This window comes from Spermophilus citellus, assembly GCF_964194105.1.
Source record: "Spermophilus citellus genome assembly, chromosome: 1".
Lineage (NCBI taxonomy): Eukaryota > Metazoa > Chordata > Mammalia > Rodentia > Sciuridae > Spermophilus > Spermophilus citellus.
In genome coordinates this window covers 126,106,624-126,124,512 of record NC_138182.1, presented here as the reverse complement: position 1 = coordinate 126,124,512, position 17,889 = coordinate 126,106,624, and the positions used below count along the sequence as shown (strand labels likewise).

General features: G+C 45.7%; 1 protein-coding gene across 2 annotated transcripts in view; it reads left to right on the top strand.

The window, feature by feature from the left end:
- TENM2 (teneurin transmembrane protein 2) overlaps nucleotides 1-17,889 on the top strand; it is a 625,713-nt gene that overhangs the window by 431,510 nt on the left and 176,314 nt on the right. For both annotated transcript variants that reach the window (XM_081292628.1, XM_081292629.1), the window contains exon 5: nucleotides 9,719-9,841. In XM_081292628.1, coding sequence (XP_081148754.1) covers nucleotides 9,719-9,841 — 123 coding nt within the window. The remainder of the gene's footprint in view (nucleotides 1-9,718; nucleotides 9,842-17,889) is intronic.

Below are 17,889 nucleotides of genomic sequence, written 5' to 3'. Positions count from 1 at the left end.
GAAAAACAGAGCACAGAGGTGTCTCTGAAGGAGGGTTCGGATAAGGGAAGGCCTCACAGGGGAACTGTCCCCCTGTTCCCTGGGACTTGGGGTTGTGCTGGTGCTGTCCTGCTGTGGAAGGGGTAGTGTGGCCCTTGAGAGCAGGCCTGGGTGTCACACTACCTACCAGCTGAGCATCAGTTTCTTCATCTGCAAACTATGAAAGCAGGGATCCCGGCTCGTAAAATTGGTAACAACAGCTTAGCCCAGGGATTGGCACATGCTCAGGCTGAATAAAAGTGAGCCATCGTAGTGATGACCAAAGAACCCAGCAGGAGATGAGATGGGCTTCCCAAGTGGCTCCTGGGCACAGGAACCCCCAGCTCCCTGATTGCATTACTACCATGACATGCCAGCGGGTGGGGGGAGCATCGTCCGTCACTCCGTGGAGATACAGTCATGTGCTGCCCTCTAGGACAGTGCTCCACAAAATCTATCCCACGGCAACATCATAGCTGTCCTAGTTTGTGTAAATGCACTGTGTGGCCTCACAGTGACACAATCGCCTATCACCGTATTTCGCAGAACACATCTCCATCACTAAAGGCAAGAAAATGGAGGTAATGGCGTGTGCTTGGTTCCAAAAGCAGCTGCTCCCCACCAGCCCTTCCATCCCCTCCATGCCTCCATCTCTACCTCTGTAAAATGGGAAGCTGACAGTACCTTCTTCTAGGTCATCATAAGGAGTGTGTGAAGATGCATATAAAGGACTTAAATGGTGCTTGGCAAAAAAAAAAAAAAAAAAAAAATTTAGCTTTCAGCTTAGCCAAGGAAAGTGGTGGTAGAAAGGTTTGCCCAGGGTCACCTGCTTATGAACAGCAGAGCAGAAACTTGAACCCTGCCAAGAATGAATCTGCTGTGTCCCGGGGCCTAGAACAAGGGCCTAGCTCCTTGGCCTGATGCCTAAGCCCCTCTCCGTCTCGATTCTTCTGTCCGGCTTCCACCTGCCAGATGGTGGACCCTGGAGTTCAGATCAGAGGACTCTTTGGAAGCTGTTGCTTGGGGGCTGGCCCAGGACTCAGGATAGAAAATAAGCTGGCCCCTCCCTCCATTTGTTTGCAGCAGCTGAAGGAAGAACTTGCTGGAGAGCAGAGTCTGGCCAGGGCCACAACAAGCGGACGCCTCGCAGAAGGCTGTATTTCACGGGAGAGTTCTCCTCTTTGTTCCAGCACACGTTGCACATCTCCCGATCAATATGACATCTTATCCTCTAAAACATTCATAATGTCTGCTTCCTAGGATTCCGGTGGCCATGTGCCATGTGCCGCCCGGCTTGCCTTTCCTTTGTCGTCGGTGGTCTGGCGGATCTGCCCTCTCTTTAACAGGGTTGCCGGTTGCTGCTCCCTGAAGAAAGACAAATATTGTTTGGGTTGTCAACACTGAATGACAAGCTCGGGCAGGAGAAAGATGCGTCTAGGTGTCTAGGTGTGGATTGTGGGGATGTATTTTGTTATCACAAAAGCTCTTAAAATCCCAGACCATGATTTATTTGGTGAATAAAACCTCCCGATATTATCATTCTCTAAAGGTATTTTGATCACATGGGCCCATTCTTAGAGAAAGAAAGGCTTTTATTTTATTTCTTTCCCTGGGAAAAATAGCAGCAGGAGCTGGGTGGTCTGAGGTGGGAAATGATACCTTGTGTGGACCGTGGCTCCAGGCGTGTGTTTATCTGCATGAGGATGAGCAGTTTGGCGGACAATGGCCTGCCTGAGTGGCATCCGAAGCCCGCCAGCCGGGCACATTCCCGGGCTCTCTGCACAGGGAAAGGAGAGTGGCTGGAACGTGGGTGTCTGTCTTGCGTATTGATCTGCCTGGTGATGCTGAGAGCAAGAGGGTGTCGTTAGAGGTCACTGCAGCACACCAGACGGCATCCGCCCACAGTATCAACATGGCCACCTGCAGTGCACCTGTAACAGGGGATCCAAGGGGACAGGTGAGGGAGGACACCAGCCCCAGGGCTCTGTACATCCATAAGCTGTAAGGAGACCCATTTGCTTCTTCCAAACACAGGAATTGATTAATCTCATCCCACTTTGCACTAGCAGTACCATCCTGAGTCTGTCACCAGAACAGATTAATGTGCTGGTCCTTCTGTGTGGATTCTTCTTGTCTCAGAAACATACTGCTCCCTGGTCCCAGAGCTGCCTCATGGAACCGTCACCTTGTCCTCACGGCAGACATGCAGGAGGGGACAGAAAGCCTCTCTACTTTTTGCAAGAGTCTAGAATTAGGAAGCAACAGATAAAATCCCTGCTGAGGACATTTTAGGACCACAGCTGGAAAATAAGACTGCCAGAGAGATGCACGCAGTGGTGTTTCCGCAGAGCCCCCTCCCGTGTCAAGCGGTTGTGCTAGGATTCGGGGATCACATCCCCTGCTCATCCTTCCTCTCCCTGGGCAATTCCTGGGGCATGAGCTTTGCAGCCATTTTGGAAGCTGTGAGCAGGAAGTTGGACGGAGACAAGCAAGTTTTCAGAGCGTTCTTGGGAGATGGGTGCACAAATCCCATTAGGAGGAAAGGGATTTGTGCCGTCACTTCCATGTGGTGCTTTGAAATTTTATTCCATTCTGTGGATCGCAACACCGTCTGGGGAAAATAAGACAATCATTTCACCAAGGCAGTGAGAAGGGCTTTTTTTTTTAACTCCTTTGAGATTTAAATTTTTTTAACTCCTTTTTAAAGACTTAAGGCATTTTCGAGAATGTTATCCCTCATGGTTTATCTTCATCTCTTCTCTTAGGCAGTCGGTAATTTTGGCACTGACAGTGTTCTTAAAAAGAATGTCATTAAGGCACCACAGAGGCTTCCTGCTCTGTCCTCAAAAAGGAAAGGAAAAAAAATCACTGTCCTCACCAGTACCCCAAAACGACAAGAAGCAAACTGGACAGGGAAAAGTCACCAAACTTGATTGCTAGTCAGCCTGACCATCCACCCAAGGTGCCAAATAGATTGATTTTATATTGACAATGGCAAGGGGGTTTTTTTGTTGTTTTTTTTTTAAGTTAAATAGCATTCTAGTTCCTGCCCAAGGGCATATTCGTGGTGGACTAATGACCATATACAAAAGGAAGTATCTGTTCATGAGCAGCAATATTTGATAAGAATTTCCAGTCCTGCTCAGTCTTGACTAAGTAGTGATTGAAAACCCAGAGGGCAGGTGTCCTTCAGAAAAAAAAAAATGTGGAATGGAGTCACTAGCAGGACACCATGGGGTTTGGAGCGCTTCCTGCATGTGTCAGGGTCTGAGTTCCAGATTTTCTGTTTGCTGACTCTGTGATTTTGGGGCAAGTCACTTAACCTCTGTGTAAGCCCCAATTTCCTTCTCTATACAATGTAGATTATATTAGCATTTCCCACGAGAATGGAATAAAATGAGTTTTCATCTTCTTCAAAATAATATTCTTCCAACATCTCGCATCTCATCCAAAGAAAAGGCAAAGTCCTGATCATGATTGGGCTATATGGTGTTTCCCAAAAGCTCATGTGTAAGACAGTGCAAGGATTTTCAGAGGTGAAATGATTAGATTATAAGAGGTGTAACCTGATGAGTGGATTCATCCACTTGAATGAATTAATCGCATGGTGACTGAGGCAGGTAGGGTGTAGCTGGGGAAAGAGGTCACTAGGGCCATGCCTTTGGGGTTTATAGTTCCTTGCTGGTCAGCAGAGCTCAGCTTCCTGTTGCCATGTGCTGGGCCACTTTCCTCTGCCTAGCCCTTCTGTCATGAAGTTCTGCATCACCTTGGTCCCAGAGATATGGAGTTAGCCAACCCTCTGAAACCATTAACCCCAACGAAGCTTTTTCTCCTCTGAATTGTTCTGGTCAAATTTTTTGGCCCCCAAATGCACCTGCTCCCACTCCCTCCCTGTTTCTCCACTCCACTTCAGAATCCCTTCCCCACTCTGTCAGCATCGGCTGCTGTCTCACTTCCTTGAGGGCTTTGCTCAGACACCACCCCTGGCCAGTTGGAAACTGGAAAACATAAAAAAAAAAAAAAAAAAATTCAGTTTCTCATCCCCTACCCCTCTGGCACTCCCTGACCCCCACTCTGCTTTTCAATCCTGTTTCATTTCTCCGTCGCTCGCTAGAACATAAGTTCCATAAGAGCGAGGGTTTTGTTTTGTTGGGCGGCTTTATTCCTGATGGACACGCCTCGTGCACAGTGGGTGCTCCGTGAATATTGGCTAAATGATAAGTAATGAACAAATGCCATGTTAAAGTGATTTTCCCAATCCCTGGTACGTTGTCAAATAAAAGTGAATTGTCCTCATCACGGAGGAAGCTCATTTGCATGTGTTCATTTTCACCGCTGATTGCCAAGGTGCCTTTCCGGGCTGCGTGCCTGAGTTCAGGGTTAGCCCCGATGATCCTGCTGCAGTGTCCCCCTCTCAGCAGGGGTGGTTTGGACTCCTGTTTCCCACAGGAGTCCTGGCATTGTGGACTTAATTGGTTGGTGCAGAGTCAGGGAGACCCAGGCCTGACCCTTCCCGACATCCTCCCGGTTTGTGAATGAGCTTTGCCATCCTCTCAAAGACCCCCTTGGGCACCTGACGGCACACTCAGCCACCAGACCCAGCGGGCTCAGATCCCTTCGGTCCCTCCCTGAGCTCTGCCTGGCCTGCAGTCTTCCACTTTCAAAGGAAAGTCCCATCTCTTCCTCGGGTTATATATCGACAAGCCTGATCTTTAAAGATACCCCTTGCTCCTGGGGGCCTGCTCAGCAAACAGAGAGCATCCGTGGCTTCCATGTTTGCCCTCTTTGACAAGCAGGGGCTGAGCAGCTCTCTGGGAAGTATTGCTGACATATTGATTGATTCTCTTGTCAGGTTGATCCTCTGCCAGCCAATGAACAAGGAAGGTCCTAAATGGCACCCAGCAGGGCCCACACAAACCCTAATTACTATTTCAGACAACCCCCTTCACAGCTACCACTTTTCCAGGCCTACCTCTCCTTGTCCTGTGGTTGCTGGAGAATTCTTGGTTCCCCCACAACCTCCCTCTCTCTCTCTCCTACTTTGGCTCCCTCTGAGTATTTCTTCAGAGCCCATCTGGCAGCACCAAAACATAGCAACTTCAATAAGAAATCATCAAACTAACTCCAGGTAGGTCTATTTATTGTTCTTACTGAAACCCAGGATCTGTGTGTGGTCCTTCCATACGGCCTTGGTTCCTTTTCAACACTCTGTGAAAGTTTTCTCCAATTAGCCAGAGGGATACTTCCAGAACTTGGCTGCCTGCTGTGTTTTTAGTGGCTGTTTTCCCAGTTGCCACCTGGATTCCACCAGCTCCTCCTTGGAGCCCTTTCCGACCCATCCTTGCTGACCCATGGAGCCCTATTTTTCTATCCAAGGGTCTCTCTGGGGGGGAGCCTGACAAATCATGATGAATGGTACATTTGGCTATCAACCAGAGTGGGGGGTGACCTCAGGGAGAGGGCCTCCCAAACTCATTTCAACTCTGACCCTAACATGGCCTGAATTGGACCTTTTGGAATGAGTTGCTGGACTATTCAAGGGAGGGAATGGAGAGGGACCACCCTAGTACCTCCAAGATTTCTTGTCCAGTGAAATGTTAATTAATGAATCCAGCATTTACACAAAATCTCAAGATGAAGTAGCCATAACTATGTCTACTCCAAGGATTCTCAGCTTCCTGAATCTGTCTCTGAGAGTTCATCAGAGCTGGCGGTACTAAGGCATAATGTTCAAAGAACTACATTTTGTTGTTGCCGGAAACAACGATAGTGGCCCTGAACAAGGGTTAACCCTTCCTGCTTGAGTTTCAGAAAGGATCCTGACCCAAATTCTAAAGAATAGACAAAGATCTTTCGTTTAAAAAAAATGGCATCTCCCATTTTCTTTATAAGTCAAGGTTGGCTCAGATATGCTTCTGTAACAAAGAACCCCAAACCCTAGGTGGCTCACAACTTACAGTTTCTTTCTTTACGCCTTCTGTGTTCTTCTACTGAACCACCATGGCCTTGATGCCACCTTTACTCAAGAGCCAGGATGATTATGCAATAAAGTGTGTGCTGCCAGGTCACATGGCCACACCCAAATTCAACCAGCTCATCAAGGGTAACCTCCCTGGGGGCAGGGGGCCGGGGTACCTATGATGGACAGCCATTGATCAACCCCACTGAGAAAGTCACAAGTTTTTAGACAGACAAGCTTTGCTGAGACACCATTTGCCCATAGACTTTGTAACAAGACCAATATGAAAGATGAATCAGAGAGGCTCCATCCTGTTGCAATTCCACCATGCTTATGAAATCTCCCTGTAATCAAACTTCAGTCAATAGTTGGCAAATTGAGGGTGACAACAGCATCTCCCTGCAGAGAATGTCTGCAGAATGGCTACTGCCATACCTTGGCTGGGTGCAATGGCACATGCCTGTAATCCCAGCAGCTTTGAGAAGCTAAGGCAGGAGGATTGCATGTTCAAAGCCAACCTCAGCAACTTAGTGAGGCCATGAGCGATTTAGTGAGACCCTGTCTCAAAATAAAAAAAAAGAAAAGGGCTGGGTATGTGGCTCAGTGGTTAAGTACCCCTGGGTTCAATCCCCAGTACCAAACAAACAAACAACAACAAAAAAAAAAAAAACCAGCTACCACCATGCTCCTGGGGGGGGGGGGGGAGGGGGTTCCATAATTGGCAGCAGGTATTTGATACAATGATGACCAAAACAGCCTTCTTTTGCAAACTAGTCTATATTGCTACCAGTGCCATTTTATCTCACCCACTGCCCCTTGTATTATGTGTTTTTATTTACGAGCATATTTTGCTCCGCAAGGCAGGCTTCCAAGTTTTCCCCCCATGTACCATTATCTATTCTGGTAAACTCGGATGCACTTAGGTGTAAGGCCCTGTTGGATTTTCTGGGGCCTTAAGGAACCTTTGTTCCACCTGTGACAGAAACCTTTGCAAAAGGTAAAGGGAGAGATTGATTGAAAGGCTGATTTCTCAGCCGAACCCATAGAACAAATCAGGAGCAGAATAAGAAGCAGAATTCTCATTAGTCAGAAAACTCATTTACTTCCCAGCTCCCCTGGGTCTTTATCCTAAGGACCCTTGAGTCCGTTCCCATAGGCCAGAAAGATAGTCTCATTTTCTTACTCGAGTAAGAGACAAGGAATGGCTGATCAAGGAAAAAAAAAATCAGTGCCAACAAAAGCCTATTTCAGACACCCCCAAACAACAAGAAGGTGGTTGTACCCCCAATATAATTCTCACTTATTTACTTACCATTCAATCCAACAACAGGAAATATGCCTGAACTTGAGTTTCATTTTTGTCGTGTTGCCTCTGCTGGGAGGACGGGTCTCCTGCTCGCCAGATTTGGCTCTTCCCCACTTCCCCATCTCCATCTCACTTCCTGAGTTCTCTTTTCACTTCTGGGAGTTGTCTGTGAAGTCACTCATATACTCTGACCCAAACCCTTTGCACCCTGTCTTTGGTTTTCTTTTTTCAGGAAATTAAAAAAAAAAAAAAAAGTAAAAAGATACTGTGGAACTCCAAACAAAACCAAAGGAGGTGGTGGAGGGGGAAGGGAGGCGACCTTGAAACCACAGAGGACACAGTGTTGGGAGATCCCCTTTATGTTCAGTGGGAATAGCGTCTGTCGTGCTCCCAGAGTGTACCCTTGCAATGTGCTCTGTCCCCTGGTGACAAGACTGAGCACTGCAAGAGGACCGCAGTTTTGATGATAGCTCACCATGTGTGGTTCCTGGGGGAGGTTGATGTCTTTGCCTGCAGGGGGCGCTACTGCCTCCTTCTACAGATGTGAACGTCAAAGCTTGTGTTTATGGCTGGCCCAAAAATGCAGCTGGTACCTGTCACCTGTAGGCATGTACCTTGACTCACAGAGACCCTCCTCCAAAGGGCTGTATCTTCAGCATGGCAGTGGCAGCCCAGGCAGGCCCCAAGAACCCACCAGCATCTTTTAAAAAAAAAAAATCATTTGAAAATAGCTAATTCCTTGGCTCCCATCACCTGGTAATTACAAATCAGAAGCTATCGTTATCTCAAAGCCGCCACGATTAGTTCTCATTTCCTGACCTCTGTATGGTGAAAATATGTCATTATTTGAGGCAATAGAATCTTGTCTCTTCAAGTAAGTGACCTACATAGAATGGATAAACTGCAGGAGAAAATTAGGTGTTAACCTTGACAGAAAGTGTACAGTAAATGTCACTTATTCTTATTAGTATTTATCATCTCAAAAAGTTGCAACAGCAGGCTGAACCCTTCAGAGTAACGCAGAGGAAGAAAATGTGGTTCTGAGATGGTAAAGCGCGTAAGAGAGAAGCACACACACACACACACACACACACACACACACCTCGCCGCCCTAATCTGCAGCCATCTATCTGAGCTGTATTGTTTGAAGATAGGTTTTTAACCTTAATAGAATGCAGCCTGACTTTAAGTGGTGGTAGGCATGCAGAATTAATTGCCATGTGAACAATTTCCTAAGCATTGTTAATTGTGTTTCCTGTGGTTAACTGTTTCTCCCATCCCCGCTTCAAACTCGGAAGCTTCCCCTGTCAACAGTCCTTTCTTTCCCGCAGAGCCAGGAACGTAGCAACAGCGTCAACCTGTGTCCATTGAAACACCAGACAGACAGGCGCGGTTATTGTTTAGATGGGAAATACACAGGGAAGGAACTTCTTATTAATTCACAAATGAAGCATTTCTTCCATAAGAGCTTTGAAAGAATCCAGGTGCTTGGGATTTGCCTTTCACTCTACTCAGTGAAAACACCTTGCCAAGAACCATCAGGCGTGGTGGTCAGGGGGTGCTGAGCTAAACCCGCTGGGGGGTCCTTTGGGGGCACAGTAACAGAAAGCCCAGAAGTTTCTTTGGAGGTTCGAGGTGCACATGGAAGTAAGACTTCTGCAAACACACACACCTGTTTCCCAGGTGAAGAACAGGCAGTGCTCTGGATCACTTTGTCCCATTCCATGCTCTGGGGGAGAGAGAATAGCACTGTTTTTCAGGAAAGGACTCCATTCTATCATCGTCGCCCCCCCTCCTAAACTTTTTCCACAATGTTCTGAAAGGGATCCACTTATCATGAAGAATGGTGCAAGAGATAATATATTTCTAAAATTTGAAAAAGGGAAAGGCAGGCTTTCAAATGGACCAATCCACCTTGGGTGCTGCTGGCTGTGTGGGAATATAAGAGCAGGTGTAGTAGGGACCGGCAGGTGGGTGCCATTTGCATAGACTCGATTTGAAGCTGAGTTGTAGTTTGGGAGAAACCATCCTTGTCAAAGTCCCCGGACTACCAGTCTAACTCCATTGCCTCCAGAGTGCCGGAAAAGATGGATGTGATGGAGTGTCCCCGTCAACCATGCTTCCGAAGGGGCGTTTCCACCTCTGCGGAGGCACCCTTTGGGAGATCTAGGCTTTGCCTTCTCCTCCCTCCTCGTCCACCAGGAGGGATCCTCCCTGCTGAGGCTTTGAGCTGCAGCAAGGAAAAGGAGACCTAGCCACTCAGATTGACATGCTTTCTGTATTTAGCTAATCACTGCGGCCCAGGGCAAGCCATTTTTGAACTGCAGTTTCCTTAAAAGGCAATCGCTTGGAAAAAAAGGCACCTGGCCCTCCCCCTTGACATTTGCATTGCTGAATTATCTATTCATATTTTCATTACTTTGTCTCTCCTGCAGCAATGCATCTGCTCGGACTCAATTGGCAACTCCAGCCGGCAGATGGACACACCTTTAACAATGGGATAAGGACCGGCTTACCAGGAAACGATGATGGGGCAACATTGCCATCTGGAGGCAAAGGTGAGGTTCCAGCTGCTGCTTGCCCTCGAGGTCACAGGAAAATTCAGAGCCCTCGCCAGCTGGTTCAGGTTTTTTAATCCAAATCTTGGAAGGTATGCAAAAAGGAAAAGAAAGGGGAAGGAAAAAAATTGCTGCCTTTCATAGGTGCCCCCGTTAAAAGCTGTTTGCTGTTCCTGTCTGTTAGCTGTGTTTGGCTGGAGTCGCTTGGAGCTGGCTCAGTGCCTGCTCCAAGCAATGTGCATACCTATGCTATCTACAGCGACTGGCAAGGTCTAGAGCTACTTGAAAGCATCCCAAGGCCCAGGCAGAAGCAACAGCAACAGCAGCAGCTGGAGCGGCAGCAGCAGCAGCAGCAGGAGAAAGTCCCGCCTAATCAGAAGGTGGGGAGCAGCAGGCCGCACATGCCACTAGACTGGGTCCCTCTCCCAGAGGAGAGACACAGCCTCCCTGGGGAGCAAGAACGCCTGGCTTGGCATGCAAGAGACAGGCTCAGAGCTTTTCTGCTTTGGGGAAGAATAGAAAGGAGTTTTGACAACTCGGCAACAAAGCCTCTCTTCTCAGAACAGTGAAGGGGACAATAGAAATGTTTATTGAAGCAATCAGGCAACTGTATTCTTGCAGAGGAAAAAAAAATAGGTGCTAACAAGGTGCTAAAAAGGAGGAGAGAAAACAGAACTGTAGGGCGGTGGGAACGTGGAGCAATTAGAAGACAAGAACAGCCAATGGCGCCACAAGCAGGGCTTGGCGGTGTTGGGGTTTGCTTAATTCAGGATGGAAATCACAAACAGGAGAGGTTGTATTGCAGAGTTACTCCAAACACAGAATTTGCCTCTTAGAATATATAACCAGTTCAACCCTCCCTCCATTTCTTAAAATAACCACAGGGATATTTCCAAAAGGAAAGAAGGAACATTTATTAGGCACTTGTTGCACACCAGGCTTAGCACTGTAACTTCATCAGCTCTAAAGGGAGGGAAATCATCTCTGAGAAGCTGAGGTCCAGAATGTTCTAGAAACTTACTCCAAAGCAATCAAGTAGGCAGGTGCAACTTTGAACTCAGATCTGTGCCCTTTGCACCTTTGGGCAAGATGTTGGCGCTTTCCATAGGTCAGTTGTTTTCCACAGAGAAGATTCCAGAAGTCTCTACCCTCAGAAATGTGCATTAGCCATCCTGAGAAGCCAGTGCTCTATAGGTTACTCTCCCGAGAGCTGTTCTGAAGCTTCAGCTATGACTTTTCTTTTTATCTAGTCTTTAAGAACGGGTTTCTCATCTGTCACAATCATACCACTAAATTACCTTTAAGTAAGCATGAAAAAGTTTTATCTGCAGATGAAATAATATGCTTCCCATTATCAACTAAGTAAAATTCAACCTCAGAATGAAAAGTATACTTTGCCTTAACTGACCATGTTCTGCTTTAACTGACCAAAAAGCCCAGAGTCAAATTTATTGGCCTCAGATTGGAAATCCATTCACCTCTGGCACTTGACACCATCCCTTTCTTCAGTTTCCTTTACAGCCCTGACTCTTGGCCTGGATATTTTCGCCCCTCAGGAGACATTTGGCGATGTCTGAAGAGTTTTTCAATTGTCACAATTGCAGGAGGTAGATCTAGCAGGGAGAGGCCAGGGATACTGTAAAAACCCGGCTCCACACAGCACGGCCCCCGTGATAAAGAATCTCCCCTCTCTGGAGTCTAGAGTGTCAACGGAGCTGCTCTTGGAACCTGCTTAGAGAATCTCTGCCACATCTTATCCATTAATATCCCTTAATCCACAAGTCAGCACCCCGTCCTTTCAGAAAAATGCAGAATACACATTTAAAAGTGAATGTGCATCTTTTATCATCAGGCACAGGAATGCATTTGGTGTGTCTGCATTCTGAAGTTATGTACAAATGCTTTTTAAATAGCGTGCTTCACAAATGGAAATCACTGATCTGCACAGATCCCCATCAATTAAAGTAGCCACCCCTCCACTGGGGATTAAGCTCCATTTCCAAGCTCCTCTCCCCTGTGACATCCCCCCGCCATCATGGTCAGAAAACAGAAGAAAAGTCATCTCAGACAACATGCCTTACAAATGGGCTCCTCTGAATTAACAAATGAGGGCTGGGGCTGTAGCTCAGTGGCAGAGCGCTTGCCTAGCCCCTGTGAGGCACTAGTTGGATCCTTAGCGCCACATAAAATAAACAAATAAAATAAGGGCATTCTGTTCATCTGCAACAACATCAAAAAAAATCGATTAATGAATTAATTAACACATGAGGAGACACTTTCCATTGTGTCTTTGGAACCACTAGAAGTTTCCCCTCCCACACAACACGCTTTTAAAAATATTGTGCAAGTCGTGTAACATCACCAGTTCAGATGCTTTCCAAATGAGTTATGAGACAGACAAAATGTTTGCTAAATCATTGCCCAATGTGTTGGTCAATAAGATACTTAGAAAAAAAAAAGGGTAAAAGAAAAAAAGGGTGAAAATTTTCAATTATATAAATCCAGACACTTCCTTTCCCAATACCAAAACAGTAGTCTTCCAGTGACTGAGGATGTCAGATCTCTTCTTGTTTTATAGATTGTCTTATCAAATGACTGGAAAGATTACAGTGTCCTCATGGTCTCCTTACTCTTAGGGAATGTGGACTAGAATTTCTCAACCCAGTGACCTCCCTGCTTTCCGCTCCCCAATTCCATACATTTAGATAACCTGAATCGATGCCAATCGACTACTTTTCCAGTGTTTCAAAGAGACAATCAAGACATATTGGCAATAAGTTAATTAAATAACACCCCCTCCATTTTTTTGTGGTATACAATAATCCTTCACGCCGATGTTTTAATCAAGATTCACCACACATTGCCAGGGAGGTTAATCTTATTAAGCAATTACTGGGTAAGTATCCAGCAGGAGTAAATTAAAATGTAAGCAAAACACAGGCGTGTGAGTCCCATCTAAGATGGCACATCAATGGAGAATTCATTGCCTGGTCTTGAGGAGTATTTACATTGCTCAGGTTTGGAAAGGCGTCTAATCGACAGGGCAGCCTCCACGCGTGGATATGTTAGTGGAAACAAAGCACTTGATTAATTAGTTGGGAGAGGATGTTCTTTGGGCTTTGTCTTCCTTTCCCTTCTCCATTAGTCGTTGTCCATGGCTTATTTTTCCCTCCGCTCTCTATCAATTAAACCTTAACGTGGATGGTTGTTGGGTTTCGCATCCAGAAGAAGCGGCACACAACACTGCCAGAGCCACTCACCGTCTGGTGTGGGTTTCTATGTTCAAAGGAATGAACTCATACATCTTCATTAAGAGGACACGGAGCGCTTTCTCTATAGATCTGGGATTAGATAAGCCTTGAGAATGAAGAGTCAATACAGTATTCTGACCTGCTCGGATGATAAAAGTCATCCCAGTTTGATGGGGTGGGCTTCGAGGCAAGGTACACAAGAGTATTAAAGAGGCACAGCATAGGTACCCAATTGGTCGCTGATTTTAAGAAAGAATAAATTCCCAAGTAGTATTTCATGGATTAGCCTCAGAACTTATGACTCATTTTACATTCAAAGTGTCTTCTGTATCAGAAGTCAGCCAACCCCAACTCAGTGACCACCTCTACCCAGCTGCCTGTGATGCACATCTGCTTACATGTTTGCCCCTGTGCTTTTTCTCTACAACAGTGGAGCTCAGTCAGTACATCAGAGGCTACTTCAGCCCACAAGTCCTGAAATATTTACTACCTGACCCTTTACTAAAAAAAAAAAAAAAAAAAAAAAAAAAAAATTGATGACTTGTCCTGTGTCTTTTCCAAACCCACTTCTACTTTTCCAATAAATGCACAAATTGTGGGAGACCAGAGGGAGGAGCTCAAACTCCCAATATATCAGTTTTTCTTCTCACCAAGCACTGGTTATAATACATTCTCGAGGGTCTTTTAATGCAAAATTACCTAGAATATAAGATGCTATTGCTGGTCTGGCTGGATGCAGATATCAGCGATTTCTCTTGGAGACTGTGTGACTTCATGCAGGTCCTTCTTCCTCTCTCTGCCTCTAGTTGCTCATCTCTGGAATGGTAGTCCCTCATAAATGTGCTGTCCTGCACAAATCACCTTGTCAAACACTGCACATGGGAACATGCACTTAATAAGCAACAACGTATGGATCTTTCATGTTGTCAACTGACGTCCTCATGGCGTCTCTCCATTAGTCCACTTAACAAGTCTCTGTGGGCTGCCACTTCCTATGAGATGTCATGCTTTCCAAAAGGGAAGTTTGCTTTCCTAGTGTCAAGACAGACGATAATGCCCCTTCATCTTCTTTCCTTTACCTTGGAAGAATTGATACGAGCCCCCTTTGAGGATTTCCTCCCAAGCATTTGCTTGATGAGGTCAGTGGGAAGCAGGACTTCCCATTCAAAAGGGCCCATGTGTGTAGAACAGGTTGGCCGGCTCCCCACAGCATTGTCTCTCTGCAGCTTGAGCTTCATGACTGCCAGCCTGTCTGTTTTAAGCCCTACCATTCTCGGTTTATAACTCAGCTGTAAACATTTATTTGTGCCTGAAGCACATTTCTTTCCTACCCTTTGAAAAAAAAAATCAGAATTTCCAGATGGTATGCAAGTTGGAAAAAATGGCAAAGACTGTTATTCTGTTTAGAAACATGTTTTCCTACACTTGCCCTTTCAGCAAAAACTTCATAATGATTTTTACTAGTTGGCTTAATGCGTGGTACTAGGAGCCAGATTAGCAGGGAGGTTGGTAATTCTTCCTCTGGCTCCCGTCAGTCAGCCGCTCGATTCACACAGCCTAGAGTTTCAAAATGATCACTTCCCTGCATGGGGCTTTTCCAAAGTCAGTGAAGTTCCCAGAAGGACAAGGGGTCATTATGTTTGAGTCAAACATCACATTACCGCACGTCTACTGGCAGATATTGGCAGCAGCCTGCACACCCACATAGTAACACCTCTCACTGTGGAGACCGTGTGGTTCTACCCTTGCTACAGATGGGTACCACTCAAGTGCATCGTACTGGTGGGTTTGTGCTTCCGACTGACACCCACAGCCCCATTCTGGGTTTCATGGTTTCTGTTTGCCTGGTGTTATTGTGGTTGATGTGGGTGTGAATAACTAGATCCATTTCCCTTCCCAATGAATTTGTTCCTGATCTCACTGTCTACCATTTTTCTCAGGGTCGGCTTGCACACCCAGAGATCTGCTCTCTGGATTCACGCTTCTGCATATCCCTTATATGCAGTGCATTGTCTGATCACGTCGTGGTTAAATTTGGGGGCTTAGGGTCTGCCAGATGAAGCTTTTGATCCCAGTTCCACCACTGAAAATCTGTGTGACCTTAAGCAAGTCACTTAACTTCCATCATTGGTTTTATCATCTGGCGGGGAAAAAAAAAAGAATAAAGGACACTAAGAGATCACATGGCAAAATAGCTTCTCAATACATTTCAGCTACTATTAATAATACCAATAAACTCAATGACATATCAATGCAGAAGTGAGTTCACTAATATTTGTTAACTCTCTCGGTAGCACTTTAAGGGAACAAATTGAGGTTTCTAAAGATGTAAAGGCCATATTCAGTCCCTAGAGCTGAAGGATTTTGTAAAAAAAAAAAAAAAAAAAAAAAAATCACTGCTGCCGGGTTCAGGAGCCCAGGGTGAGGCTGCTTCCTGAAGAACAGCCCTTGGTCAGCAGCTGAAGGCTCACAGGCTTAGCAACCTGGATGAGCTGTGCTCTTGGACAGTGACTCTAAGGTCCTAAGGAGAATCTATTCAATTTCTTGTTGGTTAAACGGCGGACTCAGATGGTTGTCCTGATTCCCAAATAAATGGAAACGAGGTGTAATGACTGGAGCAATATACTGAATTCAACTTTATTTGCAATAGATAAAAATATGTGAGGCAGAATAATCGGCAAGGCAGATTTATGCAGAGGTGCCTCTGGAGTTGGGTTAAGTTAGGAAGTATTAATATGAGGCCTCATTTCCCTGTACGACTAGGAGTCCATTCACTTTATCACTTGTTTGGGGAATAGTTTCACTGTTTCCATAAATGAATTATGGTAACATTTTCTGAAATGATTAGCTCCTAATGTGGCCATGGAAGGCTGTCGTCTTGCTCAACATCCGTCTTATTTAACTGGTTGAAATTTTAGGTACATGTTTCAGACATAGGCAATAGTTTCACATTTACATGCGCAGTCGTCCGTAGAGTTATAGAGTTGAATGATCCTGTAAAATTGATCATTAGTGTTGCCTCAAAAAAAAAAAAAAAAAACAGGCATCTCATCTTTAAGCTGGAGATGAGCTAGCCAGACCCATCCTGTCTCAGACATCTGCTTCTTAGAGCAAAATGATCACCATCTCCACTTTTCATTGTGCATCTCATGAGAGACAGAAAAAGTCTGCCGTGTAAGTCCCAGCTCTGGGAGATGTGGGCTGGACTCCCTCCTGCTTTCCGGGACACCATGCCCAGGCATTGCCAAGAACCCAAGGATACTGGCCAGATTTCCAAAGAGTGATTTCAGGGTCCTCCTTAGTGCCTCTTCTCCTGATGCCCCCAATTCAACTCAAATCAAGTCCAGGGGGACCTGCACTGCAGGCTTCCTAGATAAGAGAGAATGGGAATATGACCTTCACCCTAACTCTGATGTGGACCATCAGGTTATCTATTACTATAGTGTGTGCTGGATAATTGTTGACTGCATGACAACAGGAAGGAATGACCTGCCCGCCATGCCTAGATGTTCATTATTCATTGTTAACTAAATAAAATCTGGCTGCTCTTTACTTAGGCAGGTGCACAGAGCGGCCCAAGACAGCGGCGGCTGGAGCACATCAACACCAGCCATTTGGAGGAATGAACGTGTGCCTGGGTTTGCCCTGGCCGTCGCGTCCTAATGCATGTGACTGTGCTCTGGCCCTCCCAGTCCACAGGCAGACTGACCTCATTATACAGTGATTCCAGCTGCTCTGGAAAATGGCTTCCCATTTCCTTAAGGCCCCCTCCACCTTTGGCCATCCTTTATTAATGATGCCTACATCAGGCAGCCCAATTAGACTGTCACACATGTTACCCTTCAAATCCAGGACATGGGTTAGGGTTGACATAGGGAGCACTGCCAGTCATAGCAAAAAGGTGGAGAGGCACCACACATGTCACATGGTTTAATCCTCAGAAGCAGCCCCTTACACAGATGAGCACACCACACAGGCTCACAGAGGGGTGGTGACAAGCCCAAAATCACCTTGCTAGAGGTTATTAGAGCTGAGCTAAACCAATTCTCCTGAGCCCCCTTGAGATCCAGACTTTCCCATAGGAGGACACCTACCCCATAGGAGGTCACCTACCCCACAGGAGGACACCTATCCCTACAGGAGGATACCTACCCTGCAGCTAAAGACAGAACCTCAGTCACGTGTTTCCTTACTGCTTGTCTCGCAGTGATGTCCTTTTAGGGATGAGTCATGGTGCTGGCACTAGGATGACGGGCATGGCTGGACCTTTTTTCCCATTTGCTATAAGAAGGACTAGTGTAATCCTTAGGAAACTATAATGAGATGTGTGGACTAAATATTACATTATAGCTGTGTTGATTTTCTGCCTTTAATATCTGTACTGTGGTTCTGAAGAAAGATTGTCCTTGTTTTCTAGAAAAACAAGTGTTTGGAGGTAAAGGAAGATCTGTGGGTAATTACTTTCAAAGTTTCAGGACAAAAAAAATATCTATATCTATATCTATATATATATACTCAAAAACCATCATCTCTCTGTATCTGTGGGAATTGGTTTCCAAAACCCCAGAGGCCAAAACCTGCAAGTGCTCAAGGTCCTTACATAATATGTAGATTGTTTGCATATAACGTAACACATCCTCCCATATACACTAAATCACCTCATGATAATAACGAATATAGTACAAATGCTATGGAAATAGTAGGCTATATTATTTAAGGTATATTAAGAAGAAAAAAACTCTGCACATATTTAGCACATGTTCAATTTTTTCTGAATAATTTTGATCTGCAGTTTTT